The sequence below is a fragment of the Euwallacea similis genome, chromosome 27, assembly GCF_039881205.1.
Source record: "Euwallacea similis isolate ESF13 chromosome 27, ESF131.1, whole genome shotgun sequence".
Classification (NCBI taxonomy): domain Eukaryota; kingdom Metazoa; phylum Arthropoda; class Insecta; order Coleoptera; family Curculionidae; genus Euwallacea; species Euwallacea similis.
Window position 1 is genome coordinate 1,770,433 of NC_089635.1, and position 21,193 is coordinate 1,791,625.

The window sequence follows — 21,193 nt, forward strand, 5'->3', positions numbered from 1 at the left end:
TTCGACCTTTTTCCTGACTTTTTTAAACTTTATTCTGTGATTCTCCTGGTTAAATACTGTTTGTAAGACGTCCTTGAAATTAACAAGAAATAATTTTTTCCTCAATTTTTATTCATTCAAGCAGTTATTTTCTAAGATACCTAGTTATTTACTTGACAGATATTATTAAATACAAAGTTTTGAAGATATCTAAAAAAAGTAATTTTTGATAAACTAAACATCCAATTGAATTTTAAAATTTAGCTTTAAATTCTATCATAGTTTTTATGATGCTTTTGAATTATTGACGTTTCAAGCATTATATTTTTGGCACTTTTGAAAATCAGGTTTTTTTGCAGTTTTTAGTATTGTTTCCTAATTTCAAACTGCCTTGCTTTTATTTTTTGGAAAAAATACAGAAAATGAAATCAACAAGAGATTAATTTGTTTCAAGTGCACATTTATTCTACATTTGAAAATGATTAAAAAATTGGCATATAGATTTTCTGAATGAAAAATCTGTAAATGCATAATTAAACAATAATAATGTGCAGCTAAGTCCTTGGTTTTTTAGTGTGATATGTGTTGTCAGCATTATCACAAAAATATTATGTTTTGTCTTAAATTTTAAAGGTCAATAACTTGAATACATTTGAAAGTCAAACTAGACTAGAATATCAAATGCTACTTGAATTATTCTTAGAATCCAGGTGAGAATATGAATAAGAACAAGACGACTCTGTGTAGTATATTATGTTCAATATAATGCCTGTGTACAAGGTCTGCATGATTTTGATGTTTTTCATATGAGAGGCAGTATCTTAAGTTTTGGAAATTTATTTGTATTTTATTATTAACTCGTTTTGTTTATTGGTATAGCATGATGCTTTTTCCTGGATATGTTCCATTTTATTATTTTAAATAATTTTTTCACACTGGTTTACCACTGTTGAACCTTAACGAGGTAACTAAACATATGTTGATAATTTTGCCATCATATTTTAGGGTACATTACAGAAAATTTTACTAAGTGAATTTTTATCTATTTTCTTGCAAATACCTTTAAATAGTAAAAAATAAGGAAAAACTAAATTTTTTGATTAGATGTGATTATTGCATATCACATAGGATAATAAAGGCACCATGACTTCAAAAAGTGATTAGTGATGTCCTCAATGTAATGGCCCTCATGTGATCTTAAAAAATTCTAGTGTGATTGCTTACCTTGTATTTTCTTCACCATTAATGGATAAGTTTAAGGCAAAGTTGATCATAATAATATTATACCTTCAAAAATTAAATATTGTTATTAATTGTTAAATATTTCATCAATAAATCTGAAATTTCGACATTTGATCTGCATAAATAATGTTTGGGGACCTATGTTTTTGTTATGAAATTATCTTAAATTCAGCATGTTATTATTTAAGTAACAGTCTGGTCTATAATATAAGATTATGTATATGTTTGCATATCTGGAGTATTTGTAGTATTGTCCTTATATCAAAAAGAAGATGGGGAAGTTAAGTTATATTTTATTTACAGTTTTGTCCAACCTACGGAGGGGGATACGATTCGCGAAATAGCTGGCCGGGCGGTCCTCCGCCCTCGGGAGCGTCCCCTCACTCCCAACACAGCGGTCCAGGTAGTCCCGGCCAGCCTCAACCTTCGCAGCAATCGCAAAATCAACCTCCCAGTTCTCAACCCCCGCAAAACTCCACTAGTTCTGTGCCTGTAAGTCAACCCTCACCTCAACCCACACAGCCGCCCATTAGTCACTCACCTGGCCCCGGCCCTGGAGGACAAATGCCTCCTAGTCCTCAGCAACACAACCACCAACACCAACCTCCTCCTGGTCACCAGCAGGGGTTTCCTAGTCGTCCACCCCCTCCGACGACGCCCAATGCTCATGCACCTGATCCTGCGGTAAGTTTCTTTAATAATTATGTTTGCTTTACCTACCTACTTACCTACAATTACTAGTCGATTGTGGTAAAAAAAAATTTAACCGGTCTTTGATCTGGTGAAAACCTTGCAAATTATCGGTAAGGTTGTGTTTTTTACATAATAAGTTAACGGGTGTTTCGAATGAGAATGCGCTCCACGGGGATCTCCTAAATCAGAGATAGAGTAATGATTAAAGTAGAAGAAAGGTGCGTCTTATTGGCGCACCTTTCTAGCTGTGGCTCTAATTCAGATCGGGTCCCCCTTAGAAGTCACTCTGTCTTGATAAAGATATTTAGCGATCCGTTCCCCAGTGGATTGACTTCTTTTCCAACCGATGAAGTCACAATAATATCTCCAAGCTACGTGTGTATGAGATTTTTTAACGTCATAAATATAGAGGTACACGGAAAACTCATGAGGATCATTCAACAATCGCGACGGAAGTCCAACCCTAAACTTGTGAGACCTCTGGTTTACTTTAATCGATATTTTTATCTTTACTGCAAAAATCCCTTGCTGACAATTTAACTAAGTTGGAAAATTTACACAACGCTGGGAAAAGCTAGTATATGTTATTTTTTTATTACACGTTTTAAAATGATTCATACTTATATTTTTTCAGAAAGAGGAAAACATTTTATACCTTTACTTTTTGCATTTAGGCGTAAGGAAAAAGCTATGTATTACACAACCCTTCTACAAGTTTTCTGTCTGAGATATCTTTCACAAAAATAAACAGAAATTCGCTTAGCAGCTGGCTACAAATTTTAAGGTGCATGCTAATTTGGTATATTAGAAAATATCAATGAAGGAGTCACTTAACCTGACCTAACTCAACATTAACATTGTTAACAAATCATTAGATTAAAGAACTTACTTCCGGGAATTCCTAACTATTTTTAAAGTAGATTTTTATCCTAGCAATTACACAGTAAAGCTATCACATACGTACCTCATTGTAAGTCTAACTTTTTGTTTGTGTTTATTTAATTATCACAGTGGGTGACTGATTCCAAGGACTATCTAAAGTTGTAATTTAATCACCAATTGCTTCTATTTACCCTTACAAGGTAAAATAATTCATATATGAGTTTTTACCAACGACAAACCAATTGATGCCTGCCACAGTGACCCATTCATAGTGGTACAATTGAGTAATGGCGGTCCAATTATGAAATTCGGTCGGTTCGAAAAGCTGCAGGTTGTTCGTCCATGACTTTAATGAAACAACAGCTCATAAAAATATTTTCCACTTTCTTTAAATAGTATAAGAGCTTAAAATAAACAGATACATTAATGAATTGATTGAAGACCGTTTACATAATAAACGGAATTTAATGCCAATGTAATGACCTAGAAAACAGAAATATATTTATTTACCTTTGTAAAGAAATCATGCCAGAGTGTATTTGAACACTAACCTAGGACAAAATAAGTTGAAAGTAAAAACGTGTTAGGCATTGACTGCTTACTTCTGAAATCTATCGATTTCAGATTAATTGAGTTTTTAGGTAAATGATATTTTAGATCAGTTGTTCACCTTTCAAGATAGTGTTCTTGTTTTGAATTCATTGGCTTAATGGCTAGTTCAGGTTTTTCAATCCTAGTTCTTACAATTTAAATCTTCGTGTATACAACTTTATATATTTAGAATATTCCCGATTTTAGCCTTACAAGGAGCTCAGATTGCAGGCAGCGCATACGAAAATCTATCATCTTTGATAGAACTTCTATGTACGTATGTTTCAAAGCAATTAAATTTTCAGCATTACATAAACCATTGCATAAAGGAGCTGTTTCCATAACTCGGAATTCCAAAACATTTGCATACATTTACCTAATATTGTTTATATTCACTCTGGCATGCAATTAGATGGACTTGACCTTTGTCAACATATCTGATTTGGTCGGTAGCATGTGCTTTGTTACGAATTCATTGTGTGGGAGTAAAGCGGAGTCCCCATAGTAAATCAAAACAATTTGAATTGTTTTATTGTGTGTAATAATATGATTGCCAATTTTCTATTTCAATGAGAAAATTTGCCTCACAATGCGTATTGATGGAGGGACTCGATAAGATGTGCCTCGTCAGATAATGAATAGGTAGGCTGCAAATGAACCAGTTGAAATTTATACTTAAAAAAACTTCGACCGTTTATCGTGCTGAACATTATAATTTAAACAGGGAAATTTCGAGAGAGATATTAAGCATCATTCATTCATCTACGGCTACGCCAACAAGGCAGCAACTGAAGGATTTTAAGCCGTTTATTTAACTCGAAAGTCCAAAGAACGTTTCGTATTTGCTCTCCCAAGCGAAGTGCTTTCAAGTGGAGTTTTCGCCATACCGACTATTGAACCTCTCTGGTCTATTCGTTTAGGATGTCGTTTCGAATTCGCTTAGCCCAGAGTGAAACCCATTTTGTGTTGCTGTAGTTCAGCTTTAAAAAGCTTAGCCAATCACAGTTCGCAATGAGTTATCAGGAGGCTGAATTTCCAATGCGAAAGTGATCTAAAAATGTGCCCGGCAACAACATAGTCGTTATATTCACAGCCCTCGTACACTTCACTTTGCTGGTTCATATTGCCGGCATTGCCAGATGGTGCTGAACGTTCTGACAAAAGGGAACTTTAATGGCATTTATATGAGTTTACGGTAAAAGGTCATTTGGAATGAAATCATGCCTGAACAAAGTGGCTGATGTCCGTTTTTTCTCTCGAGTACATTAGCCGTGAGTTGAAGTAGCAACAATATTTTTATTAATATATTCAAGTTTTATTAACTGGAATTGTTGATAGGTTGATAAAAATATGCTAAGATTAAAGCCAACGGTGCCGATATACGGCTGGAAGCAAGAGAAACACATTTACGAATAGAGGCATTTTAACATGATTTGTTCTGGTCAACATCGACAACATCGCAGTAATATTCCATGGCATCGGTTTCGAAGTTCCCTTGTGGCAAGTGATAGCAAGAACAGTGACCGGTGTTGCCAAGCACACTAAAGAGCGTACTGACATAGCATGTTATTGATTAGAAACTTGAATATGGCAACGTTGCTGGCTACACAGTACGCTGCACCGTGTTTTGCCATGGCTTTACGTACTTTGAAAACACGTGGGGTTTGTAATGCTGTATACAAGACGTCCCATTTTCAACTGGAGGTTAAAAATCTGTGGATTGAGCAATTGACCACATGACTCTTATATCGGATATTACGTTGTAATTGCCTTCACTCGGGGAATTTTGAGTTGCCCCAAGTTTCAGATGCTCGGTAGTTTATTTGTATTTGTTCTTTTTGCTCCTTTACGGTCCTTTTGCTTATTATTTAGTTTCGGGTCGGAAAAGCTGAGCGAATAATTGAAACAAATTTAAGAATCTAAATAAATTATAATTTAGAAGCTGAAATATGTGCCAGGGGTGTTTAGTCAGATTTTATCGAAGCTCGCTGTTCCCTTCTGAATTTTATTTTCAGAGAATACGGTTTTGAGCACGAACTTTTCGCCTCTTTGGTTCTCGTCGAAAACACCGACTCCGGGAAATATTCATCTTTTTGCGCTCCGCTTTATGTACTTTCAATACGGAATATTCCCGGAAAGTTGGGTTTCTTAAAATTTCATCTTCCATTAAGTAAACAACGCAAGGGCACAGAATTTCTTGAAAAATTTGTTTTTATTTTCGCTATTCTCGGGGTTATTTACGTTTGAGATAGGTTTTATTTTGATTTTACTTTAACTTAACTTACAAGACATCTTTCCGTTGCTCTAAGTATATTCGATTTTTAAAATTTTTTTCTTTTTAATCGATTATTAAACCTTTAAAGTCATAGGATCTCTATGATTGGTTTAACTTGGCCTATAAAAATGTCCATACATGAATATTCAAGGATCACTACATTCTTATACCCAAAATGATTATTTTCCCTACTAAAAATTATAAGTGAAAGATGTTTGTTATTTTGTTTTTTTTTGTTCCGTGATAATTGTTTCCTTAACCCGAGATTCAGTAGCTGTAACATATTTTTTATAGACCATTAGAAGTGAACCCGTTTTTATGGGTTAATTAATGGCTTGTCAGTGATTCTAGTCAACAGAATTTCCAGCTGTATCGCTGAAATTCAGACAAGTAAACCGAAGTTATGCCAGTTATTTACTTCGACAACAACATAATGGAATTGCATTTTACAATTTTATTACGCAGATTTTCTGGGACATGTTTGATAGTAAATTAAATCAGCGATTATTAATCAGGTGTCCCAAAGCTTTAACAGTAACAGGGACTCCTCGGGGACTTTATTTGTTTTATTAAATATTAACTGCTGCCGCAGGACTCAATAAAACAGGACAAAGCAAAGCCGTATAAAAAGATCGCCACAATATGTTTGTATTTTCCAGAAGTCCATCTTCTGTTCGTTATTTTATTTATTCCGGTGGAATGCCGGCCTAACCGAAAGGAAATACTAGGCACAGCCGAAAAAAGGGAAATATGTAAACATCTAAGCAGCTCTTAACTATTGTGACCGATAATGTTATATTCCGTTCTTGCCAGTCTTTTTGTGCCCTCATGTCAATTATCCGTCAGCTAACTTAGTATTCTAACGTTATGACTTTTTCTTCGTCTTTGTATTGCGTCATCGTTTTGCGTAGATGTATATTTTCATGTCATAAATTGAAGTAGGGTTTATAATTCTAAACAGGTTAAAAATGTTGAAACTAACAATGTTATGCTGGCAACGTTGTGTAGTATCAGGATAGCTGGGCCTCCTTATATTTCGAATTGTTTTGCTGTCTGCTCCTTTCAAGCGAGGCTTGGCAGTAACGTTGTTTTCATTGCCTTGTTGCCACACTGAAACCTAGCCTTGCGTTGTTGCCGCAGAGTCGTTGGAAATTCTGCGCCAGCATAGAATGGTTAAGTGTGTTTTCGCATTTTGTAAACGAATTTTTCTGTTTCTGTCATGGAATTTATACTGAAAAGGCTGGTGAAGTGTGCTTGATATGTAGGTAAATTGTGTTTTTACCCAGTAAATATGTAAGTTTGTGGAAACAGATTTAAAGCTAGCATTTATTAGATTTTTATGCTTTTCAAACTGTCAAGGTCGCGGTTATTTATGGGTAACCAATCAACTTGTACACGTATGTTTAACTTGTTTTTAAACTTATGCGGTTAGTCATCAGAATTTACAACTGGGGGTTATTTATGTAGAAAAATTTCGTTAGCTCCTCAGTTACGTCATATCTACCTATGTATGCACACTTTTACACATAAAGTTGTACAATTTATTTTGTCCATCTTTCAAATTTTAAATAAGCGTTTAATTTCTATCTTCCATCCAGTATTCAGAATTGGAGGGTTGAACAGAAGTCAGTGCTTGAATGCTGAAGCAAAATAGGAGAGAATAATTACCAACTACTGTATGTACAGTTAGGTTAAATTTTTTTTCGATCTGGAATTTTTTCCCGAACTAAACATAAAAATATATATTTTTTAAACTCTTTCCTCAAAAAATTTAAAAAATTATAAATTTTAGTTTTTTCTATTAAGTTTTTAATTTACTGCCGTGTATAGAACAAATTATACTACATATACTGTCGAGAAAAACGCTAATGAAAATAATATCAATTTTTCATTAGCTTGTTTTGGATTTTTCTTTATTCACGATACGTGCCTTAGTCAATGTGTATAATGTGAATACTGAAGATTGAAAACTCACTGGCAAATTAGATTTTGATAAAAAGGCCCCATAACAATTTCGAAAGCGGTGTGTGGTCTGGCGTTCAGAATGCGTTTGCAACGTGCCTTTCCTTTAATATTTATACGTTCAATGCTTTTGGAATTAACGGCCTAAATAATTGTTTACATTTCTCTTTAGTACGTGGTTTGCGGTAAGTATTTGAGATTCATGATGAGTAATGCGTTAAATCAATTTTTATCCTTTTAAATCAATCTTTAAACTTTCGAAAGTTGATCCATTCCTTGAAACGCAATACGAAACAAGACTAAGCCTATACAAAAGTGTACATATTTGGAAATATTCGAGTACGGTTACTGATGGGCATATTTCGTGACATGCTTGGCTGACGGTCAATTTACCCCTTTAAAAAGCATTTTTGTGTAATTAATAATGAGAAAAACCTGATGCATTATGTTTACCGGTTGATGGACCGACTTGTTTAGCGACCACCTAGAAAATGCTTGAAGTGTGTGTATAAAATGGTCATCAATCAACGAACTTACACAGTGAACGCATATACAAGCAGCATAAAATACTTTCACCAAATTGCCTAATAGTGGGTTTTCGTTGTTGCCCACTAAAATGTATTTAGGATAATAAAAACACTCTTCCAATGACTATATTCCATTTATAGTACTTCCTCGTTATAATTGTAGATGTGCTTAAGACCATACACAACAAGTATTTGTCTCATGTACATAAACTCAAAGATAATTAACACTGAACTTGAGAATTGCAGTAGCAATCTTGATTTCAAAATTAAACGGTCTCTTTAAACTTCCGCTGCCAGCCAATTTATTGGGTTTAGGTTCAGAGTTTTTTTCTTAATGGGCCTTCCTAGTTTATTTTTAAATAAAACTACTCAGTATAAGCACTTTCAGTAATTAACATCTTCAGTCTAAACATACCTTAATTACGTTTATTAGGGACTTGTTTTTTCTGCTCCGCCAGACACCTGTATTATCACATTGACGAGACTCGACTAGGGTGCGATGACACGACCCTCCTCAATAAATCCCCCCAAATTTTCTTGCTTGACTGGTCTTCTGTCCAATATTAAATTTGACCCTCCGCTGTGGCCCGCACCCTTCATAATAGATCGCTCGATCATTCGAACAAAATTTAAAGAAGAGTGCACCCTAAAATTTTCTCCATGGGGTTGTAAAAGAAGAAATATCTATGATCGTCAGTAAGAAACGATTAATTATTAATTATATAGGTATGTTTGTGGGATTTGATGGATTAGTCATCTCCTCTCACGGTTTTGTTGCAATAAAGACAATTTCGTGCTGATACAGCCTAACGTTAAACTGAGAGGAAAAATCGACTTCAATATTTCTGTTTATAGGTATTCTGCTGCTCAGCAGGTGCCTTGCAGCAAAGTTCAACAACTAAAATTTGATGTTTAAGCTATAAGTTTTTTGAGTCATAATATACGTGATAGCCTAACGATAACTAATTGAACAATTTGTTTTTTTTTAAACTGAACCTCAAAACTTTTCCCTTTAACTTGGTAGGGAGAATTTTTTTCCTCATATTTTATAGTTCTTAATAGGTCGTGGGCATGCATAAACTGACATTTATAGTTTAGAATTTCAGGTAAAAATGAGGTAAAAATAATCAAATTTAACATTGTATTATATGGATGTTTTACGAGAAAAACATTAGCTTAAGGTAAAACCAGGATCAAGGGCGATGCGTTGTAAACCTATCCTGGCAATTTCCCATTTGATCCTATAACCCGGCGACTGACAAATTAAAAGATCATTCTCTCAGATAATGACGTTTTTCTCGTTCGTTGGTGGGGTGTCCTGTGAATGACTCTTGCTTGAAAAAGAACATCATCTTGTGTGAAGGTGTTTTTAAAAGCACTTTAAAAGTTAATTTATTTATCCCTGCAATATTTAATCTTTAGATCATCGTTCCTAAAATTATTCTTACCCTTTTATGGTGTGAAAAGAAGTGTTAATATAACAAGCACTCTCTTTCAGCATCCCATAAGTAAATAACGTTGTAGTATTTACTGAGAGAGTATATTGTTTACAGTCGGCCTGCAGTGAGCAGATTCACGGTCCTACTACCATTATAAAATGCAAATCGTTTGCATCAGACATTATTTATTATGTAAAAATGTGAGCGTTATAAACGGTACGATTAAACTGTTACATAATCAGTTCCCTGACCTTGCCACAGTTAACTTTATCTGTATACTTTAGTCAATTATAATGTCCGGTTTGGCTCATTGTACGCTCGGTTGGATTTCACATTTCGTATTCCATTCAGGCCTCTATTTTCAAATACCCTCCAATTAAATCCGGCTCCATCAGGGGTTCTGTAGCTGATATATCTTGTTTGTATTCTGGGTGGTTCTCTTTTGTCTTATCTTTTCAATCATATGTGATTTAAAACGATAATACGTTATGCATTGGTATGTTATTTCACCTCATAAAAAATGGCACACAACAACCATTTGCATATTGTTGAATTTCCCTGGGCAAATTCTTTTATGTTCCATGAATTCCAACTACCTTATTGATTAAAAAGAAAAATATATTTTCTTGAATAACAATTTAATTCGTATTCTATAGTTAATTCAGTTCCGTTTAGCTATTCATATACCTTATTGAATCCATGTAAATGTCTTGGGCCTCGGGTTGTATATGCAGATCCCGTTAAACCTAATTCAATTTGCTTTTGTGACGTGTTTAAGCAGAATACAATGATTCGGTTTGGAACTGTGCGTGTTTTATTAATATGTTAAGTGACTTACCTACATGGCTAAAGGCCGTTAAAGAAGCATTTTCCATCCCCAACGTGCATTGAGGAACTCTCTTATGTCTGACGTTTCTAGGTTATTGCCTTCTAATCCTAGATAAACACACAGCTGATTTGCTTTTCACACTTCATTAAATCAGAATCGACATTTGGCATAGTTTTGATGCCAAAGTCCTTAAATAATGATAAAATAATTGCACAATAAAATGCAGTTCCTAGAGGTAGGAATAGCCTCAAGCTCTTCCTACTTTTCGTGAGTGCTTGACGTTAAAATGAAGACCATCTAGTGGATCCGATATCATTTTCTTGTTTTATGTTTTTAGCTAGGGTAAACAACAATGACAGACAGTGAGCCAAGTGCATGTAATTATCATATTTATGTAATAATAATTATCATAACCAAACAGAAAATATATTAGATTACGTACTTGTTTTAAATAAAGATTCTTGATTACTGTATGATAACGACTGTAGGCTAAAAATAGATCAAAGGTTGTATTTTTTTAAGATTTATTTTGGCGGCAGTCCGTTAACCTTAACAACTGATATGTACACAAAAACAAAAATAGATCTTAAACCGGATTTATTTCATGAACTCATAAATCTTAGAAAACTTTCTAGTACAAGCAATAAACGTTCATCTCGACTCGTTATACATTATGCCATAACCATTATTTATTAAATCTTATCAATTGTCTAGAAGTTTATATACGGGGTATCAAGGAACAACTTCGACAAAATGAAAGGGGTAATTCTACGTACAAAATTATGAAAAAAAGTTCCTATCAACTTGTGTCCGGAAATGCTTTTTAAAGAAGTTACCGCTCTGTAAAGATGGCGGCTTAAAAACGGATTTTTTTCTACCAGGAAATTTTTCAAGGTATCTTCGTTCTGCCGCTCGAGCGTTATACCGAATTTCCCCATAAACTAAGTGCATATATGCATATTCCTCATTAGTAAATGAAACCATTTTATAAACAAACGCAAACTAATAGATTGTGAATTAATCCGGTGACCGACAATTTTAATAATAAACGTAAATCTAACTTTCAATTTAATTAAATCGACACCAAAGGCACATAGAGGACCAAAGACACACAATGACACATTTGTCAATAGTTATTAATCGTATTATCATTATATCATAATGTTAGTCTTTTGTTCAGAAAGCGTCTAATCCGTTTTTAGGCCGTCATCTTTAAAGAGCGGTAACTTCTTTAAAAAGAATTTCCGAGCACAAGTAGATAGGAACTTTTTTCATAATTTTGTACATAGAATCACCCCTTTCATTTTGTCGAAGTTGTTCTTGGACACCCTGTATAGTATAGTTCTGAACTCATGTTTTATTACGCAATGAAATCACTTTTACATATATTTCCTCAGATTTCGAGAAAGTCCATGTCCCAATAAAAAGTGCTGAATTTTTTTCTTTTATATTCACCATGTCTCCAAAGGTGAATTATTTTCTTTTGGCGTGGACTTCGTAAGTATGATTCTAGTCCTTTGCAATTTTTTTTTAGATATTTTAGGCTTTCGTTAAATGTTTTGACCCTTTGCATTTTTGTAACATTCATATTACACATACGTATTGTAACGTAAATGTAACATACACAATTCTGTAACAAGTTATTTACCAAATTATATAAAAAAACTCAATTTTTACCACTTTTTCTTGTTTAGGAATAAAACCAATCCTTTAAATCTGTCTTACGTCGAATCTGTTGAATTAGTAACAGCAATAAAAAAAGATTGTAGAACCTCTTCTAAATAACACGGGGGGGGGGGGGGGGGGCATTTGTGTACTGTCTATTGATTTCCAAAAGCGCGAAACTGGTAACAATTTGGTCTGGGATTCTGTGTCTGTCTATTGTATTGTTCTATGAAACGTTTGTTAACATGGGGTTAGTAGAAATTCTTTAATCAGAGATTTAAAAAAATACATTAATCAACAATTTTACGATCTAACAGCGGCATGCACAATTTCCGTATGTAATAAGGTCTTACAAATATGTCACTCTTTTATAACTTAAAACTAAGAGTTTTACAATTGTAAGATATACCTTACTTAAAATAAGGTTTTCTATCGAATGCTTGCTTAATCGAATGTCGGTTAGTATGAATCAATCTCAATTTCGATTGTTGTGTTAATTGACAGCTTGATAAGGCTCATCGCTAACAGTTCCAATAAGCAAAATCCATCTTTCATTGATTGCTGTAAGCCCTGTGTTAATAAACCAAAAAATACATTATTACTTCCTTTACGGCTATCGACGACAGAATACTTTGCCTGCTTAATACCAAAATGATTCAGCTCTCGTAAAACAGTAAAATTACCTGTATATCCGCGAAACCCGTCTTGCCGTTTTAGGTATGAATGAGAAGCTTGTAAAATCGGCATTTAAAGTTATTATTAATTCGACTTGGCTGGCTCATCCGGCTCATTGAGAAAACATGGGAACCTGCCTTTTTTCCTCCATTCCATTCAATTTAATTAGACCGTCGCATTAGTGATGAATGCACAAAAAGCTGCAATAAGTTTATTCCAAATGTAGTATTCAGAAAAACAAAATTTTCTGTGATGCCCGGTTACTAACTGATAAATTGCCCATATCCAAAGATATTGTAAAACTCTAAGACATAAACATAAAATCCCTTACTTTTACAATTCATGCAGCTGATTTTATGCTCATCGAAAAGTTTTATTACACCATCAAGTAAAAATACATTTTATCTTGAAACCTTTTGCTTTGTGGAGTTGCTTGTCGGCTCTATGCACTTTCAACTCGACTTTCGTTTATTATTCATTTTATATTATGTATACTGTAGATCAACAGGTATCTTTCCAAGTAAATATAGAAAGTTTCTTGGAACTATAAATCGATTTTACATAAACTTTACCCAACTCTTTGAAGATATATTTTTCGTCTTGCTCTGGTCCATGTGGTGTTTTATTGTATTTGCAATACTCTCACTACGAGTGGGAAATATCTGACCTACTTTAGGGCTTTAAGTTTGCTTGTTTACGTCAGTAGGTAACATCTGTAAGAGGGGATTTAGCCCGTAATGGCATTGTAAGAACTGTTTACTTTGTAACTACAGTGCCTTCATTCGTAATAGCCTGTCGGTCATTCCACAAGTAAAATGCTTTTTTGTTATGAATTATCCTGTGTTTTTAAATTATGTTTATGTTTATTTACCTATAGCAATTTAAGATTCACTTTGAGATAATACAAAATGGCTTTGAAGCTAGCCGACTTAGAAAACTCGCAACGCATATCTTATTGGCAAGGATTCAATGTAGACTCATAACATTGTTCTCAAATTTCAAAACAAATTTATCAACAGTTTAGCCTCGGTGAAGAAGCCAAGCAGTTTTATATCCAAGAATATTAGAGCTGGAGATCAAAATATACATATGGGAAGAGTCACTGGTGTACGCAACTAATATATGCCAAGGCCAAATGTTCACCTTTACGATTTAAATATGCAATTCATTTTCTGCACCACAAACATGAGAGTAAGACAAATATGGAAATTGCGTGCGATCAGATAGTTTTGTATAAAAGTTTTAAGAATTGCAGTTTCTGGCGGAGGTATAGTTGTTTTACATTGTTGGTAACGTAACTCCCAATTTTCCTGTGGAGTCACGTCAGCAGACTTTATTATTTTAATTGGTTAAGTACAATTCTTGATCTAATTTGAAGTTGTCTGTATTTTTTTACAAATGCTACTTAACAATCAATAAATAGGTTATTAGATTATCAAAATAGGACTTACACCGCCAAAGAATGTGTGGCAAGCTGGCCACGTTGTGAAGATGTCTTTTTACGGGTAAATTTAAACATTGCAGTAAATCTATCTTTTACATGACATAGCCTCATTTTTGCTATGTAGTTATTTCTTTAATAGTTATAAAATTCTACAAACCTATTAATACTGATACTACTAAAGAAAGTTTAGTTAATAATGTTAAAAGGGCCTTTCCTATAAGTACGGTTTCGTGTTTGAATAGATAGATCCCACTGTTTGTAAGACGTTAACGTTAACTGTATATTACCTATTTCAAGTTAATTAAATTTCTCAAAGGCACATGGGTAATGGGTTCAGGAATTTAACATTTTCTGAAACATTTTTTTCAGAGTAAAGAGCATTGTCTGCGGACTTTTTCTTTCAATTAAGGCTTCGCAAGAAAAGAATTAAATAAAATAATACGGAACATAATCTAATTAGTAATGATAGGGTAAGACAAAGGAAATTTTTAAATTGAGAACATGTAATATAAACGCAAAGAAAGCATAGATGCAATAGCACATACTATTGTATCGACTTTTCCCCTATTGTATCGACTTTTCTCATTCAACCATTTTATAGCATTTACAATTTTCAAGATACCTATACATGTAGGGCCAATTTGACCACATTATATATTTTTGATAGCTAAAGTGAATATCGTAATATAATCAATAAAATAACAATTCTCGATGTGCGGTTGAACCACATGGAATATTAAATCATATTGCCATAGCCCCCAGTTATAAGACCGCATTCGACTACAAGTTGGAACCCTGAGTACACAATCGTTAAAAACCCACAACAGTAAAATAAATAAAACCAGCTCACCGTGTGTTTTCTGCCTGTTATGTAATCATAAATAAATTTCTGCAGGTGGTACATTGTTCCGTAACTTGCTCGGTATAATATGTAAAGCGTATTGCTTTTATATGGGTCTGTATATGTATAAAATTTCGAACCTTGTTTTGTATACACTCGAGCGACCTATATAAATTGAGTGAGGCTCGGGTAGGTCAGGCAACAGGTCCTAAGTCATTTGTGACTAATGACGTTTATAATAAAGCAAGCCTTTACGGAGGACTGAGACAGGGATCCTATACCCTCCCCATTACAAGCACATAAATTTTCTTGTTTAAAGGTTGGGCCCCACTAACTTTGCCTGATCGACATTTTGATTGCATAAGTAGCAGTTTAAACGGTAATTAACCATTCTTGGCTTTCGCCAAGAAGTTGGAGACGTCAAGAAAGTTTCAGTTCCGTAGTTTCCATCAAACTTCCCTTCATTTACCTTGCAATATCAAAGCACGTACTTTCTAGTAAGTATGTAAGTATGTTTACTTTGAAACTGTTCCTTTGAGGTCGACACCCTTTGAGTCCATTATTCTATTTCATACCAGCCATTCGGGTTATCGCATTACGTAGTAAACTGGATTAAGGGGACTTCTTCGAGTAGATATAGCGTTAAATTAAAATTGCAATGACTTTTTTTATATGCTCCTTGGGTCTTCTTTATTCTTAGCCTGCTCTAAATGGCTTTTATGTAATATATATACCGTCACAGAAACTAATGCTGTTTTAACAATGCAGAATGTACAGTTAACTATCAATATATTTTCTACTCTGTTACAAACTTATATCTCAATATCTTATCTATGGGCATTAGATGTAAGGCTGCTAAAAGCACTCAGCGATACACGTAAACAAAATATTCTTCGTTGCATGTATTGTCTCTTGTAGAATATTTGCTGATTTAGAATTGTTCTCCTAAGTAATAGGCCCTAAGGTTAGTACGAAACATTTTGATTTGGCCCTCGTTAGCATACGAGTCCAGAGTGGTGGTTACCTACATTACGAGTTTAACAATTTGAAAGTTAATTACTCCGTGGAATGCCCGAAGCCCCAAATTAGCGATTTCCTTTATCAAAGGGTACGTAATTATATTGTTGGGGTATTAGAGGATTTCGGTAGCGAAAAATGTATATTTAAAGTAATTCTGAACCAAACTGAATTTAAAGGTATCCCCACCTGGGGTTCAACAGCCTTTTAACTCTTTTCAACACCTTATTTATATACCTGACGGTGTCCATTGTAGGCTGAGTGGAATGTCATAATGAGGTGCAACTGTGTAAAAATTATGGTCTGAACTAAAGGAACCTGCGACCTATAATTCATTCAAAAACAGGTTCGATGCAATCCTAATTCCGTTGGTCATCTGAAAAGAAAGCCCTAAACTGTGTCAAGGCCGTTGAAGGCCGAAGGAAGGATATTAAAAGGGAATAATGGGCTTCTTTAACGGATTTAAATCGATAAAAACGAGTTACAATGTAGGTGTATTCGTTTGTTTAATAACAGTAGTAGAAACTGCTTATTCCATTTCAGTCATATTTTAAAATGTACAAAATTAAATTATGCTTTTGTGGATAATATGGATGAACACAAGAACAAGAGCCCTCTTGTGTATAAAAGAGCATTTTATGCATGAATAGAGTATATGGACGTTATATGCTTGATCGAAACGTTTCATGAGCATTTTATTTCATTTGCGAGGGGCTTCTCATTAAAGTTATTACTGTTTTAAAATCGACGCTTTAGGAGTAAAATCCGCAGGAAATTAATTAGCGTTTTCGGAATATAAAATGTTACGTCTTTGCAAGCTAATAGTAGCGCGTTTATTCACTATCATTTGCTTTATGTACTCATTGCAGTATTTTGTTCCATAATTAATCCCCCTTTTACAAGTAATAATTTTATTGGCTGAATTGTACGTAATATTTCAAATGCACATTCACAACAAAACTCTTTGCATCTAAGTGTAATATAGAAATTAATTGTTATAAGAAACGTAGGTATATTGCTGCGGTGCTCTATTTCAAACAAAATTAGTTAACGTTTAGAACGCCCTTTAAAAATCAACTGCGATTTAGGGGATGAGGTAACTAACATTTAGAGCCACAATGCGCAGTTGCGGGCTAAAATCGATAAATGATTTAGGACAGCGTAAGTGCTATCACACAGTTTCGTTACAGGGCGTCTCAAGTTAATTTAATAGGCTTTGTCTGAACATTTAGTATTTATCTGCAACGGAACCCTCAGAATAAAAAATTATTCATACGAATTTATTCCCCTTGTTGGCTGTTATTTTCAAGGGCACATTTGGGAGCTCCCGGAGAATTATTTTATTGCCGGCTTCTCAAACAGGACAAATTCAATTTCTACTATTCCGGACCAGTAGAAGGTTATTTCGTGTGTGTGAACTTAAACCTACAAATGAAACTCCGTGAAAAAGTCTATTTAGAAATCTTTGGCCTCAAACTATGCATCGAAATCCTTACGAAAAAAAATCGAATGGCACACATGGACTCTGAATAATCCTCAATTTTGTTCTTGATTGTTCAAAGTGTACATTTTCCAATCATGGTAGACATATTAAAAAATGTATAAAGTAGAAATTTGACCGACAATTTGTCACACTAACCTGGTCGTACGCATTGACATAATTAGATGTTTTGATAATCGAATTATAAATCATTATGGACATTGACACTGTAATTAACGTTTCATTCATTTCACCACACATCAATAATAAACGCGGCGTCTGCACCATTTTGTGTTAGGGAAGGTGAAATATGGCTTTAATTACTACTAAACATTGAATTACACGTAGTAAATGTTTATTAATGTACCTTCAAATACCATATTAATTAATACCTCCCATTGCTTGTACAGACGGATTTCGGAGTTAATTTTGCACCGATTATATGTCTGAATATCTATCGATTTAATTAATATCGCTGTACGTTACATAGGAAGGAGATTGAAGGTCAAAAGGAATAATTAATTTGCCGGAATGAAGCATTCATGGCTATAGAGTTTATGTTGCTCTTGGAAGTTCAAAAGAAATACACAGCTCGTCTTGTTGGTAGGAAAATTTTTTTTATTTAGAATTAATTTAAATTGAAATGGAATTGGTAGATAGTGGAAATAGTATCTACGATTGAACAAAATTTATTCGGTCTTAAAATTCGCCAGATGTGTCACAAACAATGTCTTGAGATTTCCTATAAAATAAATAGGATTCTAAAAGTGTCTCAGTTTACGAGATGGAATACTGTAAAGTTGAGCTGTATGCTGCTATTTACATTTAGAAAGGTTGCGAACTGCTGGACGTATTTTGAGTTATAAGAAAATGTTACACCAAAGAGAAGAAAAAAAAAGGAAGAATATTGATGTATGTTTTCATTATTGATACGGTAGTCTAAATTGAAATCCAGTGCAACGTGCAATATATGTTTTCTAAATCGTTGAACCTATTTAACACATATTTTTATCATTATCATTGCTTCTCGATTTGACACAAAAAGGTTAAATGTTGGGGAGTAAAGCTCTAGGCAGTATCTCATAAATATTTACCGGTTTGTATGACCGTTTCCCTGCGTTTTATTAACACATAAACTTGGCAAATAAAATCCAACCTTAACTTCTTGAAACTTTGTAGTTTACGGCATTTAACCAGAATATGTAATACGGCTTGAATGGCTGGACTGGTTTGTATAAAGACGTATTTATTGTTAATCATTAAAGCTACACGAATTGTAGGCAACGAAATCACCCATACCCATAAGTCAGCAGAAAGAACATTGAAAGGGGTTCATTGCCACCAATTACCCGTTACAAATGTGGCCACGACGAGTCATTCAGGATTATCACACAGACCCCATAAAACGAAATGAAAAATCACCTGTTTGGTGTAATATGGTGTTTGTCCCTTTTCAACCATTAAGGGCAGATTTTCGGAATGAACTTGTTCTGCTGTTATTATGTTAATAGCTCAGCATGTGACCAGTAGACGATTGTGGGTGCACTTGTTTCGTTGCCATTGTTACTCATACATATTTCATATAGCGCAAGGTGCAATGTGTAAACGACTTTTGGGGAAGGAGCGCCAGGAAAAGGAGTTTATATTGGATTTCGAAATGAAGCGCAGTGATTTATATTGTGTTTTCTTGTTGCAGGATCTCAGTGGGGGCAATAGCAACGATAGCTCAGGCGGTCCAGCCCCAGGAACCCCAAATTCTCAGGGTATGCGACCAACTCCTTCACCGACAGGATCAACAGGGTCTAGGTCTATGTCTCCTGCTGTCGGTATGTAATCGGATTAATTGATAAATCCGTTATATATTTAACCAGATAATTTCAATAAGTCGTAAATATGTATTAGACCGACCTTGAGATGCTCACGACCGGAATGAGAATTGCATTACGCAATTTAGTAAATGAAGTCTCTTATCTTTGCGTAATGTTTTCCTTAATCCAAAAATAAACAATTAATTAATTTTTTTGGCAAGGATTACTAATCGTTTGTAGCGATCTAATTGAATGCTTTAATATCCTAAGTAAACTCATGCTTTTTTTGATTTTTTGGATTCAAATTAAATTTTGTTTATACGGGTGTTGCGTGATGTACTGATAAAATTTAAGGGCCATATCGTCGATAATATGCAAAAAAAAGTCTTGCATATTATGCCTTGTCTGTCGTATATACGTATTGTCTTGTCTATTTAGCCATTTTTACCAAGTTACACAGGATTAATCAGGTTCGTAGTGCACTATTAAAATCCCGAAACTCGAACTATTGAAATGTTTTTCATACCAGAAATGTGCAGCATTTGCAAAATGCCTGTGGGGTAACTGACCTCTACGAAAATGTATTAACATGTAAACAAAAATATTTAAAAAATCTGTTAATGATGAATATTAAAACGATTACAGCTCGATAAACATATCCCTTAAATTCGTACAGTATGTCATGTAATATCCTGTATAGATAAGTTATTAACATTAACCTTCTGGCACCTCTTCAGGTCAAAACATTCCTATGCCCCCACGGCCATCCAGTAGTCAGTCGGACGGAGGAAGTGGGGGAAGTAGTGGAGGTGGGGTGCCAGCAAGGATGAGTCATTCACCAATGCCTCCAGGACCTGGCGGTTACGGTCCTCCAAGCCAGCAGCCACCACATCCTGGTCCTTACAAGGGTATGGTACCAGGACCTGCTGGGGCTCCCCAAAATTCACCGCAAATGCCACTGTACCCACACCAACCGGGGCAGTACCCTGTGCAACCTGGAGGATATCCCCCTCGACCGCCTGGAAATGTGAGTAGTTTTAATGTAACGTTTATTAGGCATGCAGCGAGAGAGAACAAATCAATCTTCTTTGTGTTTGAGGCATTAATAATCTTGTTTAGTCGTAAATTGTAATGTTTGACAGTTTCCTATCTTGGCATAATTTATTGCCAAGTACAATGTATTCATATTGAGGTGGATTGGATGCAAGTCTTAATTAAAGGGTAAATAAAGTAAGGTTTATTCAAGAGAGATTCCGGCATTTCATAGCACATACTTTACTTGAAACTCGTTAAACCCTTTGTTTTTGACTTACAAGTTTTTGCTTTGAGACACCTTGTAAGTACACACCTTGGTGTTATAACTTTTTGCAATACATTTTTATGTTCTCTTCTGTTTGATTTTTTGCAGAATTCTTAGCTATTCATCTAATTCGACTTCATATTTCTTTATGTAGGGTCCTAATAATACCGAATTCGAGAATAAATTGGGTATTTTCCATGCCATTCCCTCAAATAGATCGAAATAATGCAAACATTGAACTTTTGAACTGAATCCTTCTAAATTTTTGGACACGTTGTAAGCAGCGTACAATAAAAATTTTCTGGACGGTGAAAAAAGTACTACCTCATAAAATCTAAAACTGTAATGTCCGGTATGATATATGATATGTATGATATACTTAAAATTAAAATAAGACTTTCTTTCAAGTTATCTTAGAATAAACTGAGTCATGTGTATACTTCTGAAGCTAAAAGTGTTTGGCAAATTGTTTTAAGCTGTAACTTGCATCTTGGAATTTACTGTACTTGAAAAGTGAGAAGCTCAGGTAAAGTTTGTCAGTGTT

The 21,193-nt window shown here is 34.4% G+C and overlaps 2 protein-coding genes across 7 annotated transcripts in view; one reads left to right on the forward strand and one right to left on the reverse strand.

Moving 5' to 3' along the window:
- The window catches only part of tgo (Aryl hydrocarbon receptor nuclear translocator homolog tgo), a 118,261-nt gene that overhangs the window by 35,870 nt on the left and 61,198 nt on the right, over nt 1-21,193 (reverse strand). The gene's annotated exons all lie outside the window — the stretch shown is intronic.
- The window catches only part of osa (trithorax group protein osa), a 39,232-nt gene that overhangs the window by 2,482 nt on the left and 15,557 nt on the right, over nt 1-21,193 (forward strand). For all 6 annotated transcript variants that reach the window (XM_066402983.1, XM_066402984.1, XM_066402986.1 and 3 more), the window contains exons 2-4: nt 1,525-1,905; nt 19,238-19,367; nt 20,087-20,376. In XM_066402983.1, coding sequence (XP_066259080.1) covers nt 1,525-1,905; nt 19,238-19,367; nt 20,087-20,376 — 801 coding nt within the window. The remainder of the gene's footprint in view (nt 1-1,524; nt 1,906-19,237; nt 19,368-20,086; nt 20,377-21,193) is intronic.